Genomic DNA, 18,952 nt, shown 5'->3' with positions numbered 1-18,952 from the left:
TGAGCTTGTGCTTTTGAGAAGACAGCAGACAATGGATTTCCTCGGATCGTGTGAGCTGCCAGTTAATGCCATGTCACAGAGTTCACTTTTACATGGGTGACAAAAGGAATGGAAGTCTCATACCTCCTCACCTTTATCACCATGCATTTAATGTGGAAGGAGGTTGTGTTAGGTAGGGGTTTTACTCTAGAATATGCCGCCAGGGGTGGTGGTAGGGGCAGATACATTAGCGGCATTTAAGAAACTCTCAGGTCCTTAAATGAAACCTGTTCATACTCTGCTCCATTCAGTATCACTTCCAGTATATCTCCATTTCCTCCGAGTTTCAGCCCCTTCTTCCCTTACACCTCCCAGTCCTCTGCAACATAGAACATAGAAATCTATAGCTCATTGCAGGCCCTTCGGCCCACAATGTTGTGCCAACCATGTAACCTACTCTAGAAACTGTCTTGAATTACCCTACCAAATAGCCCTCTATTTTTCACCCACCTCTCCTCTCCTGCTCCCCCTGCCTCTTCTGTCATTCTGGTCCCCCCCCCCCCTATCCTCCATCCCTCCTGAGCTTTTCCTAACTCTCACTCTGAACACTGCCCTCCCACCCTGTCTTCTCCTGATATTCTGACATTAATCTTCACGGACAGAGGATACCAAAGACTGAGAGCACGTACCACCAGGCTCACGGACAGCTTTTATCCCACCATTATCAGACACTGGAAAGTCCCCTAGTACGATATGATGGATTCTTGACCTCGTAATCTACCTCGTTATGACCTTGCACCTTATTGTCTGCCTGGTAGAGGCATTCAAGGGATTCCTGGATAGGCACATGAATGAGTAGAAAATGGACAGATATAGACCAGGTGCAGGCAGGTCGGAATTGGTTGTCATTAGCTTAATGAGTATGGTTCTATAAGATCCTGGCCGAAGGGCCTGTTTCTGTGCTGAGCTGTTCTTTGTTCTATTAAATTTCATCTCCCACTGTATTGGAAGTAACATCCTTTGTCTTTGTAAACCTCTGCCGTAACAAGTGTACTTGGCCTTTGTTATTGAGATAAAAGTGATTACGGTGGTAAAGTGGCTATATTTCATTAGGATTTTGAGGAGATTTGGTATTTCTACAGATGTACCATGGAGAGCATTCTAACTGGCTGCATCACCGTCTGGTGTTGTGGGGGGGGGGGGGGGTCTAACGCACAGGGTCGAAATAAGCTGCTTAGAGTTATAAACTCAGACAGCTTCATCATGGGCATTAGCCTCCCCAGCATCCAGGATGTCTCCAAGCAGCAATGTCGCAAAAAGGCACATCCATCATTAAAGGCCCCTTCACCCAGGACACGGCCTCTTCTCATTGCTACCTTCAGGGAGGATGTCCAGGAGCCTGAAGGCACACACTCAGTGATTCAGGAACAGTTTCTTCCTCTCTGCCATCCAATTTCCGAATGGACATTGAACCCAGGAATGCCACCTCACTACTTTTCTTTTACATTACCTATTTAATTTAACTTATTAATATACTGTACATACTTACTGTAATTCAGTTTTTTATTATTATCTATTACAATTCACTGCTGCCACATAAGAACAAACTTCACAACATATGCTGGTGATATTAAACATGATTCTACTTCTAATTCTGATATAGTAGCCAGCCTGGCCATTGCTTGCAGGAGTCAAGGCCATACTGAAGCTGGCTGCACCTATACCACACTCACAAGCTGGAGACGGGGGTAGCGACGTTGAGGGGCGTGTTAACAGGCAGGTTAACAGTAGTGTCTCGGCCGCTGCTTTTGAACTTTTACAGCCTCAGTTATGATTGCAACCGCTGCTGTTCTTTCTTCAGTTAACATCTCAGGTTTTGGCTGACCTAGTGTTCACCTTCTGTTGCAACAGCAGCAAAGTGCGGAGCCTTCAGACGTGGGCTAGGACTGATTGAACCTGTATCCGAAATGTGAAGGAATAAAACAATACAGGGGGCGAGGACTGATAACTAGCCTGGCTCTTCCAGATGGCAAGCTGTATCAGCATCATTGACATATGTCATGGAATGCGCTGTTTTGTGACAGCACAACAATGCAAGACAGAAAGAATTACTATAAAATTCAAAAAAAAAAACAGTACTATGCAAAAGTCTCAGTCTATATATGAGCTAGGGTGCCCAAGTCTTTTGCACAGTACTGTATTAATTTTATGTATTGCACCATACTGCTGCCGCAAAAAGAAATAAATATCATGTCATATGTCATATGTGAGTGACGATAAACCTGATTCTGATATGGGTTTCTGTTGTGGGCTGAGAGTAGGAAGGGGCCAGGGAGAGGGGAATCATGGTTGGGAAAAGAGGAAGGGAAAGGGGAAGAGTGAGAGGAGGGAGCGGGAATTGTCAGAGAGATAGTCTGTAATGATAGATCAACCAGTTGTTTGGAATCAAACGATCTCGCCCGGTGTCCCAGGGCTGGGTGTGTCTGCACCTGCGCCACCCTTCGCCCCTGGCAGTTCTCTGCCACCTGTCCCACACCCCTCCCGCGGCACTCCACCCTCGCCATTCCCAACATCCTTTGCTTTCACCAAACTTACAAACTCAGTGTCCACTCCCCATTGATAAATACGCTCCACGTTTCATATTCCCCTTTGCAAAAGAGGACTATGAAAGAATGACCATTTGTACACCACCTTTCACAACTTAAGGTGCTCTATAGTGATTTACCAGCAGCTGAATAGCTCAGAATTAGAGTCGGTCTATTATCACCGAGAAATGTGAAGTTTGTTGTTTTGTTGCAGCGGCATAGGGCAAGACATAAAAACTAATTGCAATAAATTACAATATATAAAAAATAGTGCAAAAGAGGAATAATGTTTGTGGATTCATGGACTGATTCATGGATCAGAGGGGTAGAAGCTGTTTCTGAATCATCGAGTGTGCAATTTCAGGCTTCTGTACCTCCTCCCTGATTATAGGCATGAGAATAGGGCATGTCCTGAATAGTGAGGGTCCTGAGTGATAGGTTCCGCATTCTGGAAAATGGTGGGCAGGGCTGTGCCTGTAAAAGAGGTCTTTGCTATAGTGATGTCAGAAACACAGTTGTACAGAGCGTGCAGTCAGCAATCTGATGATGACTTGGGTCAGTTAGTCTCCAAAAGCAGAAGGCTGCAGTTGCCTGAAACCCAAAAACAAAGCATAAGCGATAAGGAGAGGCTGGACAAACGTGGATTTCTTCTTTCTGGAGCACCGAAGGCTGAGGGGGAGGTGTGATAAAGCTTGTAAAATTATGAGAGGCATAGGTCAGATAGTGGTTAGCCAGACCCTTTTTCCCAGGGCAGAAGTGTCAAGTACTTCAAGGTGAGAAGGGGAAAGTTTAATGGAGATTGCAGGGTAAGTTTTTTTACAGGAAGGGTGATGTATGTCTGGAATGTACTGCCAGGAATGGTGGTGGATGCAGACAAGACAGTGGCACTTAAGTTCAAAGTAAATTTATTATCAAAGTACATATATGTCACCATATACAACCCTGAGATTCATTTTTGTATGGGCAAACTTGATAAATCTTGAATGGGCAAACTTGAATAATAACCGTAACAGAATCAATGAAAGACCGCACTAACCGTGTGTTCAACCAGTGTGCAAAAGACAACAAACTGTACAGCTACAAAAAGAATTAATAATAATAATAATAATAACAATTGTAGCATCGTGTATCTCACAACTAAACACCACTCACTTAGATAACTTCAATATACTTACAGAAGAGCAGAAAGGAAGCCGTAATGGTATGAAAGGATGTAAACAACAACTGATAATAGATTCCATAATTCTAAATCAAACCTGATGGAAAAGCAGAAATCTTTCATGTTGCTACATTGACTACCAAAAGACATTTGAATCTCTCCCACATTCATGGTTCATAGAAGTTCCTAATATATATATAAACTATTCACAAGATTTGTAAAAATTCCTTCCACATCTAATGAAGCACTGGCATACTATAATTACCCAACTGATTAACAACTAAGAAAGAACAACCATCGTTATCAAACTAAACTGAGGCATTTTCCAAGGTGACTCTCTAAGTCCACTATATATTTGTCTAGCTTTTAACCCACTCTCTAATTTACTGAATCAGATGAAAATTGGGTATCAAATCAGAAACAATGAAATGACCTATTCTTTAACACACTAATCTCAAACAATAGCAAGGTGGCCAAAGAAGTCATCATCTCTCTGACACAGTGATGTCAAGAAAACAACCTCTCCTTCAATGTCACAAAAACAAAGGAGCTGGCTGTGGATTACAGGAGGAATGGAGACAGGCTAACCCCTATTGACATCAATGGATCTGGGGCTGAGAGGGTAAATAACTTCAAGTTCCTCAGCATCCGTATCACCAAGGACCTCACGTGGTCTCTACACACCAGCTGTGTGGTGAAAAAGGCACAACAGTACCTCTTTCACCTCAGATAGTTGAGAAAGTTTGGTGTGAGCCCCCAAATCCTAATAACTTTCTACAGGGGCACAATTGAGAGCATCCTGACTAGCTGCATCATGGCCTGGTATAGGAACTGTACTTCCCTTAATCACAGGACTCTGCAGAGTGTGGTGTCAACAGCCCAGAGTATCTGTGGTTGTGAAATTCCCATGTTTCAGGAGATTTACAAAGACAGATGTGAAAAAAGGGTCTGAAGGATCACTGGGGACCTGAGTCATCCCAACCACAATCTATTCCAGCTGCTACCATCCGAGAAATGGTACCACAGCATAAAAGGCTCTGGGACAACTTCTTCCACCAGGCCATCAGACTGATTAACTCACACTGATCTGAGTGTATTTCTATGTTACGTTGATTGTTCTATTTATTATAAATTACTATGATTGCACATTTAGATGGAGATGTAACATAAAGGTTTTTACTCCTCATGTATGTGAAGGATGTAAGTAATAAAATCAATTCAATTCAGTTCAATTCAGTGCACCCCTTCTATATGATTTGAAATTATATGCTCCTTCATCAGTAAAGCTAAAGCAATTAATTCACATTGTAGAGCTGTTTTTGAAAGAAAGAAACATGAACTTTGGACTGGATAAATACAGAACATTAAACATAAAGAAAGGAGCAATAGAGTTAGTAGAATATAAAACGGAGTAGCAGGATACAATACAACCGATGGATGAATGTGAAATGTACAACTGTCTGGGATATCAACAAGCGAAGAAAATAGATCATAGTGCGATAAAGGAAAAACTTCTGACAGAATTTAATTCAAGGCTTAATAAAATGTGACAAACGGAGTAAAAATATAACAAAGGCACTGAACACTTCCACTCTACCCATTTAAAATTATTCTTTTGGCATAATATCTTGGTCTGAAACTGATCTGGAAAATTTACAAAGAAAAGTGAGAACGCATTATGTGCACTCGAATGCGCTTAGGTGACCACTACCTATGACAGAAGGGGGAAAAGGAATAGCAGACATTAAAATTTACACGGCAGTCAGAGAAAACTTCTGAGGATCTTTTCTCATCAACTAAAACAGGATACAGCATTCCGCATGAGCATATTCAATTTTGAGAAGGAGTACACACCTCTAAAGTTAAGTGAGAGCACAGCCCAGAAAAATGAAGACATTATGACTATTGAAGAAAAGGTTAACCAGTGGAGGAGCCCAACCCTCCATGGAAGACATCCCCATGAGCTGAGCAGACTAGGTGTCGACAAAGAAGCATCGAACGCCTGGCTCAGAGGTGGCACTTCTTCCCAGAAATAGACAGGTTCCTTGTGGCAATACAGGATCGGGTGGTTAACACAAAAAAATGATCAAAAATGCACAATAAAAGACCAACAAATTCAAGATGATAAATGTAGAAACTACCAAGGAAAACCAGAAACAATGCAACACACTACTGGATCCTGTAGCAGTTTAACTCAATCTGATTACTTACACAGACGCAATCAAGAGGAAAACCTTATTCACCAAAATCTTGCTTTAAAGTACAAACATAAAAGAAGCCATACTTTACTATAAATACAAACCTGATCCAGTTTTAGTCAGAATACCACAAATTATATTATGACCGATCCTTTATTACAGATAGGGCAATACAGGATAAACATGCAAAAGCAACTTACTTAATAGATACAGCTGTTCCAAACACACATAACTTACAGAAATCAATAAGTGAAAAACACCAGAAATTAAAAGAGGAGATTGAAAGACAATGGAACATGAGCAGGGTAGATATACGTTGTCCCAATAGTAATATCTACAACAGGTATTATCCCAAAGGCACTACACAATAGTATTAAACAATTAGGGCTACACAGCAATATTTATGAAAGCCACAATACCAAACACCACTAGAATAGTCTTAAAGTTCCTAGCAATTGAGTAATGAGTGTGCATGTCTATGCCTGGGCCTCAGGTTTTACCAGCTTTAGCTGAGAAAAAATGTGATTACTTTTTAATAAGAATATGCAAGTAAGTAAATAAATAAGTAAGCAATAAATATTGAGAACATTCTATGGTTCTATAAGATGAAGAGTCCTTGAAAGTGAGTCCATAGGTTGTGGGAACGTTTCTGTGATGGGGCAAGTGAAGTTGAGTGAAGTTATCCCCTTTGGCTGAAGGGCAATAACTGTTTCCGAACCTGGTGGTGTGAGTCCTGAGGCTCCTGTACCTTCTTCCTGATGGCAGCAGTGAGAAGGGAGCATGGCCTGAGTGGTGGTGGTTCCCTGATGATGAATGCTGCTTTCCTGCGGCAATGGTTTCTACGTTAGAGAGGAATTTACCTATAACGTACTGGGCCATATCTACCATTTTTAAAATAGGATTTTCTGTTCAAGGGCGTTGATGTTCCCATGCCAGGCTGTGACATTGCCTGTCACTATACTCTCTACTACACATCAGTAGAAGTTTGTCAAAGTTTTAGATGTCATGCCAGAGTTTTGCTGACTCCGCAGGAGGTTGAGGCACTGCCCTGCTTTCTTCACAATTGCACTTACAGGTACTCTGAAATAATAACAGCGAGGAATTTAAAGTTGCTGACCCTCTCCACCTCTGATCCCATTATGTAATCTAATATTGAGCTAAATGCACATTACATAGATTACATTGGACTGAAGTGTATATTAACTCTGTTTGTTCTGGTCTGTGGTGCTGCTGCCAAAAGCTAATTTTCACGGTACTTCTACCCTGTGCGTGTATGCCCATGACAGCAATTAATGAACCTGAACTTGACTATACCTCAGAAAATAAATTTACTATTTGTCTGTAAAGCACTTGTAATATCCAGCACCTCTTCATCGACATGGCGTTTGTGACAATGCAACATCCTCTCACTCTGCACTTGAGGACCATTCAGGATTTCAAGCCTGGGCCTTTGGACTAGTATTTTATCCCATGTCTTGCTTCCCCAGAGGTCAGAGTGCTTCCGATGGGCGAGTCCTGAATGCAACTGGTTTACTAGCTCCAAGCTACTTTCCAGGGTATCTGCCAGTCAATCAGTGAGCTGAGTTATGAACATGTCACACCTGAAACATGTCAAAAGGATTAAAATGAGCAAGAAAATAAAAACAGTAGTTTCAACCTCTTTTCGAGTCAGGTGGAAAGTTGCAAATTTCCTTCACCAGTTAACCCCTGGCAATTAACCGCTGAATAACCTTGGTGTGGTTGTAAGTAAAAACAGCTTAAGCATGGCTCCTTCTCGGCAGAATAATGCTCTGTGGTTTAACTTGTACTTCATTCAATTAATCAGTTAATTCAAAGGCATTTAATTTAACTTTCTTACAAGTTTTGGGAAAAATAGCCCATTGTGCTGTAATATTTGAATTGTTTTACTCAGATTTCTAGGTGGTGGATAGTTCAAATTTCAGTGCTGTAAAGTGACTGACTGAACAGACTTTGGTGCTGTTGCTGTAATCTGACTACCTGCGGGCCAAGCCATTGGGGAACCTGTGTGGTTTATTTAGGAAGAACAATGCTGCTTTGTGTTTATGAGATAGCCTGTACTTTAGGGCAGGACTGACTGCATGTAATGGTGCTGAATCCATGCTGACACCCACTTGTTCTGGAATTGTGTACTGGTGAGGTCCCAGTGCATCCAGACTTGAGGATCTGTGCTGAGATTCCTCATTTTCACATTTTATTCAATATCAGTACTTTCACTTCTAATTTTATTTTTATTTATAATTCTTTACTCTTTATAATTGTTGAATTTTGCTCTTTCTGGTTGCATGTCATGTCCTGACCAACACAACACAGCAAATTCCTCATACATGTAAATGTAGAGTATATGGTGAATAAAGTTGATCTTTTCATCTGTTGCATCGGATTTTGAAGCAAACCATTGGGATCGAATTATTCTGTGCCCTTTTGCATCACCGCTTTCAGCAGCTCAATCCAGAGAGTCTTGGGCTTTTAAGTTAGAAGCTCAAAGATTCGAACCACGTTATTACCAAAGTATGCATGCACTGAGATTCATCTTCCCAAAGACAGCCATGAAACAAAGAAACACCATGGAACCCATTCAAAGAAAACATCAAACACCCAAAGCACAAAAAAAATCACACACTCAGCAAAAGACGAGCGAATACCACACAAAATATTAAACATCAAACTGCAGAGTCCTGAATCAGTTTAGGAACGTTCAGCTTAGTTCGGTTCTGTTCAATTTAGCACCGTGCCGATCATTGACTACAGGCCACAGAGCCAGTCTGCCCCGATCAAAATTGCGCAAAATAGTATTTAAAAAAGAAGTAATCAGAAAGCAGAAGCAGATATAACATGAGTCGCAGAGTCCTCTATAAACAAGTCCGATTCACAAACAGCCCCGATCAAACCTTGCCCAATTAACACAATTTTGACAATGTCTCTTGAGGAACCAAAGGACGTTTGGGTATCAGAGTGAAAATGTACCTGTAGTGCTGTTGGAGACATTGAGCAATGGATGAGCAAGGGGGTGTCCGTGGAGACTGGTGCACAGTGGGTTTGCACCCTGACCTTCCATCTGTGGACCGAGGGGGGCTGGATTTTACAAGGATGGTCATTACACATGGTGACTCAGCCCCAAGCACAGTGAGGCAGCTTTTACCTCAGGGTAAGAACATTAGGATTTCAAACCCCATTATCGGAGCACATAATAAGCCAAGATAATAAGCTAATCTTACATATTTACTGCATATTTATTGTGCTTTTTACGTTTATTGTGTTTTTATGCTCATTATGCTTTTTATGCTGCTTTGGATCCTGAGAAACAATCATTTCATTCTCCTTCAGACTTGTGTACTGAAGAATGGAAATAAGCAATCTTGAATCTTAAATAATCTTGGATAACATTCAGTGCATTGCTGAATACAGAGCTTGCATTTCTCAATGATGTAGAATTGAATCCCATTTGGATAGAGAAAATCCCAGGCAGTTATTTTAAACGGTCAGGAATTTCTGCCAGTGGAAACTCAAAAAAAAAACTGTGGATGACGGAGATTTGAAATAAAAAGCAGAAACTGCTGGAAACACTCAGTAAGTCAGGAAATATCTGCGATAAGAAGAACAGTTAATGTTTTGTGTCCTGGGATATTTGCTGAAGAAACCTGAAATGATAATTCGGTTTAACACACTAAATGCTGGAGGAGCTCATCAGGTCAGGCAATAACTATGGAAAGGAATAAACAGTTGACGTTTAGAGCCGAGCCTTCATCAGCACCTGGCCTGAAACATCAACAGTTTGTTCCCCTCCATTGATGTTACCTGACCTGCCAGCATTTTCTGATTTTAGACCACAGAACAGAGATCAGTACAGCACAGTACATGCCCTTCAGCCCAAAATGTTGCGCTGAACTACATATGGCACCGTGCAAAGGTTTTGGGCACATGTAAAAAAAAGATGCTTTCAAAACTAACGAAATCAAAAGTTACTAATTATAAATAAATTTACTATAAAGAGAGAAGTAAATAGTAAAAAAACAAAATCGAATCAATATTTGGTGCGACCGCCCTTTGCCTTTAAAACTGCATCAGTTCTCTTTGGTACACTGTCATGCAGTTTTATAAGAAGCTTTGTTCCAAGCCCCAACAAGAGGAAATTCTCCCTTTTTCTTTTTTCCAGGGCCTTCTGTCTCTTCCACCAATCAACCTCCCAGCTCATCACTTCAACCCTCCCACTCCAGGTTTCACCCACCTCCCCCCCCCCCCCTTATAAGTCTACTCCTCAGCTTTTTTTATTCAGTCCTGCTGAAGGGTTTCAGCCCAAAACGTCAACTGTACTCTTTTGCATAGATGCTGCCAGGCCTGCTGAGTTCCTCCAGCATTTTGTGTGTGTTGCTCGTTTGCTCCAAGCATCTCGGAGAACTAACCACAGTTCTTCTGCAGACTTTGGCTGTCTCGCTTGCTTGTGTAATTCCAGACAGCCTCGGTGATGTTGCGATCAGGGCTCTGTGGAGTCCACACCATCTGAAGCCATTTAAAATATCTAGGGTGCCCAAGACTTTTGCACAATACTTAAACCTACTCATAAGCAATCTAACACTTCCCTCCTATAACCATCTTTTTTTCTTATACCCATACGCCTATCTAACCATCTATTAAATGCCTCTAGTATATCTGCCTCTACCAGCACCCCCAGAAGTATGTTTCAGGCACCTACCACTCTCTGTGTAAAAAAACCTACATCTGACATCTCCATTAAACTTTCCTCCCCATATCTTAAAGAGATGTCCTCTTGCCCTGGGACGAGAGCGCTGGCTGTCCACTCTATCTATGCCCCTCATCATCTCGTACACCTCTGTCAAGAAGTATCTCATCCTTTTCTCTAAAGAGAAAATCCCTAGCTCACCCAACCTTTCCTCACAAGACATGTCCCCTAATCCGGGCAACATCCTGGTAAATCTCCGCACCATCCTATGAAGACAAGACTCAAATGTGGACTAACCAGGGTTGTATAGAGCTACGACATTTCATCATGGTTCTTAAACAACTATTTTGCTCTCCTTTACACTTCTGTACTGAAAATAGATAGATAGATAGATACTTTATTCATCCCCATGGGGAAATTCAACTTTTTTTCCAATGTCCCATACACTTGTTGTAGCAAAACTAATTACATACAATACTTAACTCAGTAAAAAATATGATATGCATCTAAATCACTATCTCAAAAAGCATTAATAATAGCTTTTAAAAAGTTCTTAAGTCCTGGCGGTAGAATTGTAAAGCCTAATGGCATTGGGGAGTATTGACCTCTTCATCCTGTCTGAGGAGCATTGCATCGATAGTAACCTGTCGCTGAAACTGCTTCTCTGTCTCTGGATGGTGCTATGTAGAGGATGTTCAGAGTTATCCATAATTGACCGTAGCCTACTCAGCGCCCTTCGCTCAGCTACCGATGTTAAACTCTCGAGTACTTTGCCCACGACAGAGCCCGCCTTCCTTACCAGCTTATTAAGACGTGAGGCGTCCCTCTTCTTAATGCTTCCTCCCCAACACGCCACCACAAAGAAGAGGGCGCTCTCCACAACTGACCTATAGAACATCTTCAGCATCTCACTACAGACATTGAATGACGCCAAACTTCTTAGGAAGTACAGTCGACTCTGTGCCTTCCTGCACAAGGCATCTGTGTTGGCAGTCCAGTCTAGCTTCTCGTCTAACTGTACTCCCAGATACTTGTAGGTCTTAACCTGCTCCACACATTCTCCATTAATGATCACTGGCTCCATATGAGGCCTAGATCTCCTAAAGTCCACCACCATCTCCTTGGTCTTGGTGATATTGAGACGCAGGTAGTTTGAGTTGCACCATATCACAAAGTCCTGTATCAGTTTCCTATACTCCTCCTCCTGTCCATTCCTGACACACCCCACTATGGCCGTGTCATCAGCGAACTTCTGCACATGGCAGGACTCCGAGTTATATTGGAAGTCTGATGTGTACAGGGTGAACAGGACCGGAGAGAGTACGGTTCCCTGCGGCGCCCCTGTGCTGCTGACCACCGTGTCAGACCTACAGTCTCCCAACCGCACATACTGAGGTCTATCTGTCAAGTAGTCCACTATCCAATCCACCATGTGAGAGTCTACTCCCATCTCCGTTAGTTTGTGCCTTAAGATCTTGGGCTGGATGGTGTTAAAGGCACTAGAGAAGTCAAGGAATGTAATCCTCACAGCACAACTGACCCCCTCTAGGTGAGAGAGTGATTTGTGCAGCAAATACGTGATAGCATCCTCCACTCCCACCTTCTCCTTATATGCAAACTGAAGAGGATCCTGGGCGTGCCTGGTTTGTGGCCTCAGATTCTGTATTATCAGCCGCTCCATGGTCTTCATAACGTGCGACGTCAAGGCAACAGGTCTGAAGTCATTCAACTCCTTTGGTTGTGGTTTCTTCGGTACCGGGACAATACAGGATGTTTTCCACTGTCTGGGTACTCTTCTCTGCTCCAGGCTCATGTTGAAGATGCGCTGTAGTGGTTCTCCCAGCTCAGTCGCACAGGCCCTCAGTAATCGTGGGGAAACTCCATCCGGTCCAGCCGCCTTGCTGGTACAAATCTTCCTCAGTTGACCTTCCACCTGTGCAGCCGTAATCCTGGGCGTGGGCAAGGTCTCCTGTGAGTGGCTATTTTCCTGTGAGGGAAGTAAGCCTGGTGTGGATTTCTGCGGTGAGGATGAGATTGAGCTGTCGAACCTGTTGAAGAAGTTGTTCAGCTGGTTCGCTTTCTCCACATCTCCACTTATGTTCGCCCCCCGCTTTGCACCGCATCCGGTGATGATCTTCATCCCATCCCACACCTCCTTCATGCTTTTTTTCTGCAGCTTTTGTTCTAGCTTCCTCCTATACTGCTCCTTTGCCCCCCTTATCTGTACTCTGAGTTCCTTCTGAACTCTTTTAAGCTCCAACCGATCACCATCTTTAAAGGCCCTCTTCTTCTGGTTTAGGAGGCCTTTGATGTGACTAGTGATCCAGGGCTTATTATTGGGATAGCAGCGAACAGTTCTAACAGGGACAACGGCATCCACACAAAAGTTAATATAGTCCGTTGTGCATTCAGTGACCTCCTCAACGCCCCCACAGAGCCCCCCTTGCAGTACATCCCAGTTAGTAGTACCGAAGCAGTCTCTCAGGGCCTGTTCAGCTTCAGGAGTCCACTTCCTAAAAGAGCGTGTGGTAGTGGGATGCCTCATCACAATTGATTTATATCGGGGCTGTAACAAAACCAAGTTGTGATCAGCTATCCCCAATGAAGGCAGTGGGGATGCACTATATGCCTCCTCTACGTTTGCATACAGTAGGTCAATAGTCCTATTACCCCTGGTGTAGCAATCCACGTACTGGGAGAAAGCAGGTAGTGTCTTGTCCAAAGTCACCTGGTTGAAGTCCCCTGTAATTATCACCAGTGCCTCAGGGTGCTGTGTCTGAAGCCTAGCAACAGCGGAGCTGATGACGTCACACGCTACCGTTGCGTCGGCACGCGGCTGGACATACACATTCACCACAATGACGCTTGCGAATTCTCGAGGCAGGTAATATGGCCTCATACTCATGGCGATCAGCTCAATATCTCTTTCACAAACGGAGATCTTTGTACTCACATGCCCAGGGTTACACCATCTATCGTTAATGTAGACAGCGAGTCCCCCTCCTTTCTTCTTCCCACACTTTTTGGCATCTCTGTCAAATCTTACCGTAGTAAAACCAGGTAATTCTACATTTACATCCGGGATGTTAGCCGTCAGCCATGTTTCGGAAAAACACATTAAACTGCATTCCTTGTATTCTTTAACATTCCTTACTAATGAGGCTAGTTCATCCAATTTATTTGGCAGCGAGTTCACGTTCCCCATAATGACCGAAGGAACAGTGGGTTTATAACGCCTCTTCATCTCCGTCCACTTATCCCTGCGCAGTTTTCCAGCCCTGGAGCCGCGGAACCTCCGTTTAATTTCGTTCGGGATCTGGATCTGTTGCGCAACACTCACTTGCACCTTTCTCAGCGCATGTAGCTGGTTTCTCGAATACAACTTTCTCTCCATCTCAATATTAAATAAATACTAAACATCACACTATGACTAAAAAAAGAAAGAAACAACCTAAAAAAGAATGATCGATTTATCAAATCTCGGGAGCAGCTGGAAAAGGCTGCCGCTCAGGTCGGCGCCGGAAGTATGGACATTGTATGGAAAATGACATTGAACAATCTTGAATCTTGTGATCTTGAAACTCTGACCCCCAACAAAGGCCAACACCCCTTTAACCATCCTTTCAACTTGTATTGTGGCTTTGAGGAATATGTTTTCCTTAAGATTTCCAGTATGTGCAGGCTTTCTGACCCCCATGCTATTGGTTGTGGTTGAATGGCAACGATGCTTCTATGCCTACTTTGAAAGGGAGAATATAGTTACAGTTGTGAAGATCCCTGCTGCACCCAGTGACCCTGTGATCTCTGTCTCGGAGGCTGATGTCAGGCTGCCTTTTAGAAGGGTGTACCCTTGCAAAGCAACAGGCCTTGTTAGAGTACCTGGTAAGGCTCTGAAAACTTGTGCCAACCAACTGATTGACATAAGACGTTGTGTCAAAAAAGACACGTACATTCGGATGCTGTTCATAGACTTCAATTCAGCATTCAACACAATCATCCCTCAGAAACTGATTGGAAAGCTGAGCCTACTGGGCCTGAACACCTCCCTCTGCAACTGGATCCTAGACTTCCTGACTGGGAGACCTCAGTCAGTCCGGATCGGGAGCAGCATCTCCAACACCATCACACTGAGCACGGGGGCTCCCCAGGGCTGCGTGCTCAGTCCACTGCTGTTCACTCTGCTGACCCACGACTGTGCTGCAACACACAGCTCGAACCACATCATCAAGTTCGCCGATGACACAACCGTGGTGGGTCTCATCAGCAAGAACGACGAGTCAGCTTACAGAGAGGAGGTGCAGCGGCTAATGGACTGGTGCAGAGCCAACAACCTGTCTCTTATTGTGAACAAAACAAAAGAGATGGTTGTTGACTTCAGGAGGGCATGGAGCGACCACTCCCCACTGAACATCGACAGCTCCTCGATGGAGCCGCTCCTCGGTAGAGATCGTAAAGAGCACCAAATTTCTTGGTGTTTACCTGGCAGAGAATCTCACCTGGTCCCTCAACACTAGCTCCACAGCAAAGAAAGCCCAGCAGCGTCTCTACTTTCTGCAAAGGCTGAGGAAAGTCCATCTCCCACCCCCCATCCTCATCACATTCTACAGGGGTTGTATTGAGAGCATCCTGAGCAGCTGCATCACTGCCTGGTTAGGAAATTGCACCATCTCGGATCGCAAGACCCTGCAGTGGATAGTGAGGTCAGCTGAGAAGATTATCGGGGTCTCTCTTCCTGCCATCACGGACATTTACGCTACACGCTGCATCCGCAAAGGAAACAGCATTATGAAGGACCCCATGCACCCATCATACAATCTCTTCTCCCTCCTGCCGTTTGGGAAAAGGCTCTGAAGCATTCAGATTCTCACGAGCAGACTGTGTAACAGTTTCTTCCCCCAAGCTATCAGACTCCTCAATACCCGAAGCCTGGACTGACACCTTGCCCTATTGTCCTGTTTATTATTTATTGTAATGCCTGCACTGTTCTTGTGCACTTTATGCAATCCTGTGTGGGTCTGTAGTCTAGTGTAGCTTTCTCTGTGTTGTTTTTTTTTACGTAGTTCAGTCTAGTTTTTGTACTGTGTTATGTAACACCATGGTCCTGAAAAACATTGTCTCATTTTTACTATGTACTGTACCAGCAGTTATGGTTGAAATGACAATAAAAGTGACTTAACTTGACTTGACTTGGTGGCAGTATTCAAGGACATTTTCACCCTCTCACTGCTATGGTCAGAAGCTCTTACCTGCTTCAAGAAGGCAACAATTATACTAGTGTCCAAGAAGAGTAGTGTGAGCTGCTTTAATGACTATTCCCCAGCAGCACTCACAACTATGGTGATGAAATGCTTTGGGAGGCTGGTCATGGCTAGAATCAAATCCTGCCTCAGCAAGGACCTGGACCCAATGCAATTTGCCTATCACCACAACAGGTCAACGGCAGATGCAATCTCAAAGGCTCGTCATGTGGGCTTAGACCACCTGGACGACATAAACACCTATGTCAGGATGATGTTCGTTGACTATAGCTCAGTGTTTGAAACCATCATTCCCACAATCCTGATTAATAAGTTACCGAACCTGGGCCTCTGTACCTCCCTCTGAAATTGGATCCTCGACTTCCTAACCAGAAGTCCACAATTTGTGCGGATTGTGCTGATCTTCTTTGTTGATGATCAACATTGGCGCACCTCAGGGGTGTGTGCTTAGCCCACTATACTACTCTCTCTATCCACATGACTATGTGGTTAGGCATAGCTCAATTCCATCTATAAATTTTCTAATGATACAACCATTCGTAGAATTTCAGGCGGTGACAAAAGGGTGTACAGGAGTGAGATATACTAGCTAGTTGAGTGGTGTCACTACAACAACCTTGCACTCAGCAGCTGTAAGACAAAAGAGCTGATTGTGGACTTCAGGAAGGGTAAGATGAGGGAACACATACCAATTCTCATAGAGGGATCAGAAGTGGAGAGAGTGAACAATTTCAAGTTCTTGGGTGTCAAGATCACTGAGGATCTAACCTTTTCCCAACATATCAAGGAAGTTATAAAGGCGGCTGAGACAGACGAAGGGTCTCGGCCCGAAACGTTGGCAGCGCTTCTCCCTATAGATGCTGCCTGGCCTGCTGTGTTCCACCAGCATTTTGTGTGTGTTGTTGTTTGAATTTCCAGCATCTGCAGATTTCCTCGTGTTAGCTATATTACATTATGAGTTTGAGGAGATTTAGTTTGTCACCTAAAACACTCGAAAGCTTCTATAGATGTACTGTGGAGAGGATGCTGACAGGTTGCAACACTGTCGAGTATTGGGGGAGCTACTGTACAGGACCAAAAGAAGCTGCAGAAAGTTGTAAAATTAGTCAGTGCATCTTAGGTACTGGCCTCTGTAGAATCCGAGACATCTTCAAGGAGTGGTGCCTCAGAAAGGCGACAACCATTATTAAAGACTCCCATCGCCCAGGACAAGCCCTATTCTCATTGTTACCGTCAGGAGGGAGGTACAGAAACCTGAAGGCACACACTGAATGATTCAGGAACAGCTTCTTCCCCTCTGCCATCTGATTCCTAAATGGATCTTGAACCCATGAACGCTACCTCACTCTTTTTAATATTATTTCAGTTTTGCATTATTTTTAATGTATTCAATATACATATATATACTTACTGTAATTGATTTATTTATTTACTTTTTTCTTTATATATTATAATGTATTGCATTTTACTGCTGCTGCTAAGTTAACAAATTTTGCGACACCTACTGGCGATGATAAACCTGATTTTGATTCTGACTGTGTTCGCCAAATTGTCCATCTCTCAATAATTTTCCATAATGTGAAGCTGCATCATCTGCACATTCATCAAGAAATGTAAGTATGGGGGAGAAAGTACGGGTTGGTTATATATAGTTTTTTTTTGCTCCCTGACTTTTGCATCTCAGAATGTAGGTAACGATTTTTAAATACTAACACAGACCACTCCTTGTTGGCTGCCTGCTGCTCTGAGATCATCTCAGATGCTGATCTGTCTTTCCTTTCACTCCTATACATTTCCTCCGTTCACTGATATCTGCATCTGGAGACAGGTTGCTAAGCAACCTGAGGTAACATGCTCTTGACCATGTTTTGTGGAGGACGCTGCTATCAATGTTACTTCATCACTTATACCCAAGGCCTTGGTATCATTATAGGAGTCAGCCAAGTTCATGGGTGACCTGGTGAATTAAGTATGCACAAAGAACAGAGGTGAATAAAGGTAGGGAGAGCTCCATTTGAGTATCGACCCTCAAGATACCGGGCTTATGTCTACTGAATGTACGAACTCAGGTCCCAACACTATAGGCAGGCTCTACCACATCCATGGATGAAACTAAAAGGCTTTATCTTGCAAATCAAATGCAAGAACTTAACCTGCCAGTGCTCTGATGTTGACATTAGCAGTTTTAGGAGATACACTCAGTGGGCCACTTTATTAGGTACACCTGTACACCTGCTCATATATGCAAATATCTAATCAGCCAATCACGTGGCTGCAACTCAATGAATAAAAGCATGCAGACATGGTCAAGAGGTTCAGTTGTTATTCACACCAAACATCAAAATGGGGAAGAAATGACTTTGACCATGGAATAATTTTTGGTTTGACTATCTCAGGAACTACTGATCTCCTGGGATTGTCACACACAACAGTCTCTAGAGTTTACCGAGAATAATGCGCAAAGGAAAAAAAAAATCCAGTGAATGGCAATTCTGTGGGTGAAAATGCATTGTTAATGAGAGAGGTCGGAGGAGAATGGCCAGTCTGTTTCAAGCTGAAAGCAGGGTGACAGTAGCTCAAATAACCACATGTTATAACAGTGGTGTTCAGAAGAGCATTTCTGAATGCATAACACATCACATCTTGAAGTGGATGGGCTACAGCAGCCCATGACCACAAGCATACACTCAGTGGCCACTTGATAAAGTGTAGAAGATGTGAGATATTAATGTTTCATTCTAATCTTTTGTTTCTCCTTCCACCCACCAGCTGACGGTCAGTTATATCGATGTCATGGCAACAAGCCAGGAGCGACGGAGACTGACCGAGAGGCAGTACTGCTTTACATGTGACTGCAGACACTGTGAGACCGGACACAAGGTTTGTTATGTCTGGATTACTCGGGGAGCTCAATCATGTCAAGATTCCGGGTATTTTTGTTGCACTTTGCTTCATTCCATTTGCAGGGCTCATCATTCCTACGACGTCATGTTACATTCCAGTCACTAAGTACTGTTAGTGACCTTTCGTGGCTTTAGGGTTTATTTCCTTTTGACAGCACAAAGCTGGAGTGG

General features: G+C 43.3%; 1 protein-coding gene across 2 annotated transcripts in view; it reads left to right on the top strand.

Moving 5' to 3' along the window:
- smyd3 (SET and MYND domain containing 3) overlaps positions 1–18,952 on the top strand; it is a 998,764-nt gene that overhangs the window by 832,346 nt on the left and 147,466 nt on the right. For both annotated transcript variants that reach the window (XM_073050456.1, XM_073050457.1), the window contains exon 8: positions 18,648–18,758. In XM_073050456.1, the coding sequence (XP_072906557.1) occupies positions 18,648–18,758 (111 nt within the window). The remainder of the gene's footprint in view (positions 1–18,647; positions 18,759–18,952) is intronic.

This window comes from Hemitrygon akajei, chromosome 7, assembly GCF_048418815.1.
Source record: "Hemitrygon akajei chromosome 7, sHemAka1.3, whole genome shotgun sequence".
NCBI lineage: Eukaryota > Metazoa > Chordata > Chondrichthyes > Myliobatiformes > Dasyatidae > Hemitrygon > Hemitrygon akajei.
Note: the sequence above shows the minus strand (reverse complement) of the source record. Positions and strands in the feature narration are given on the sequence as shown.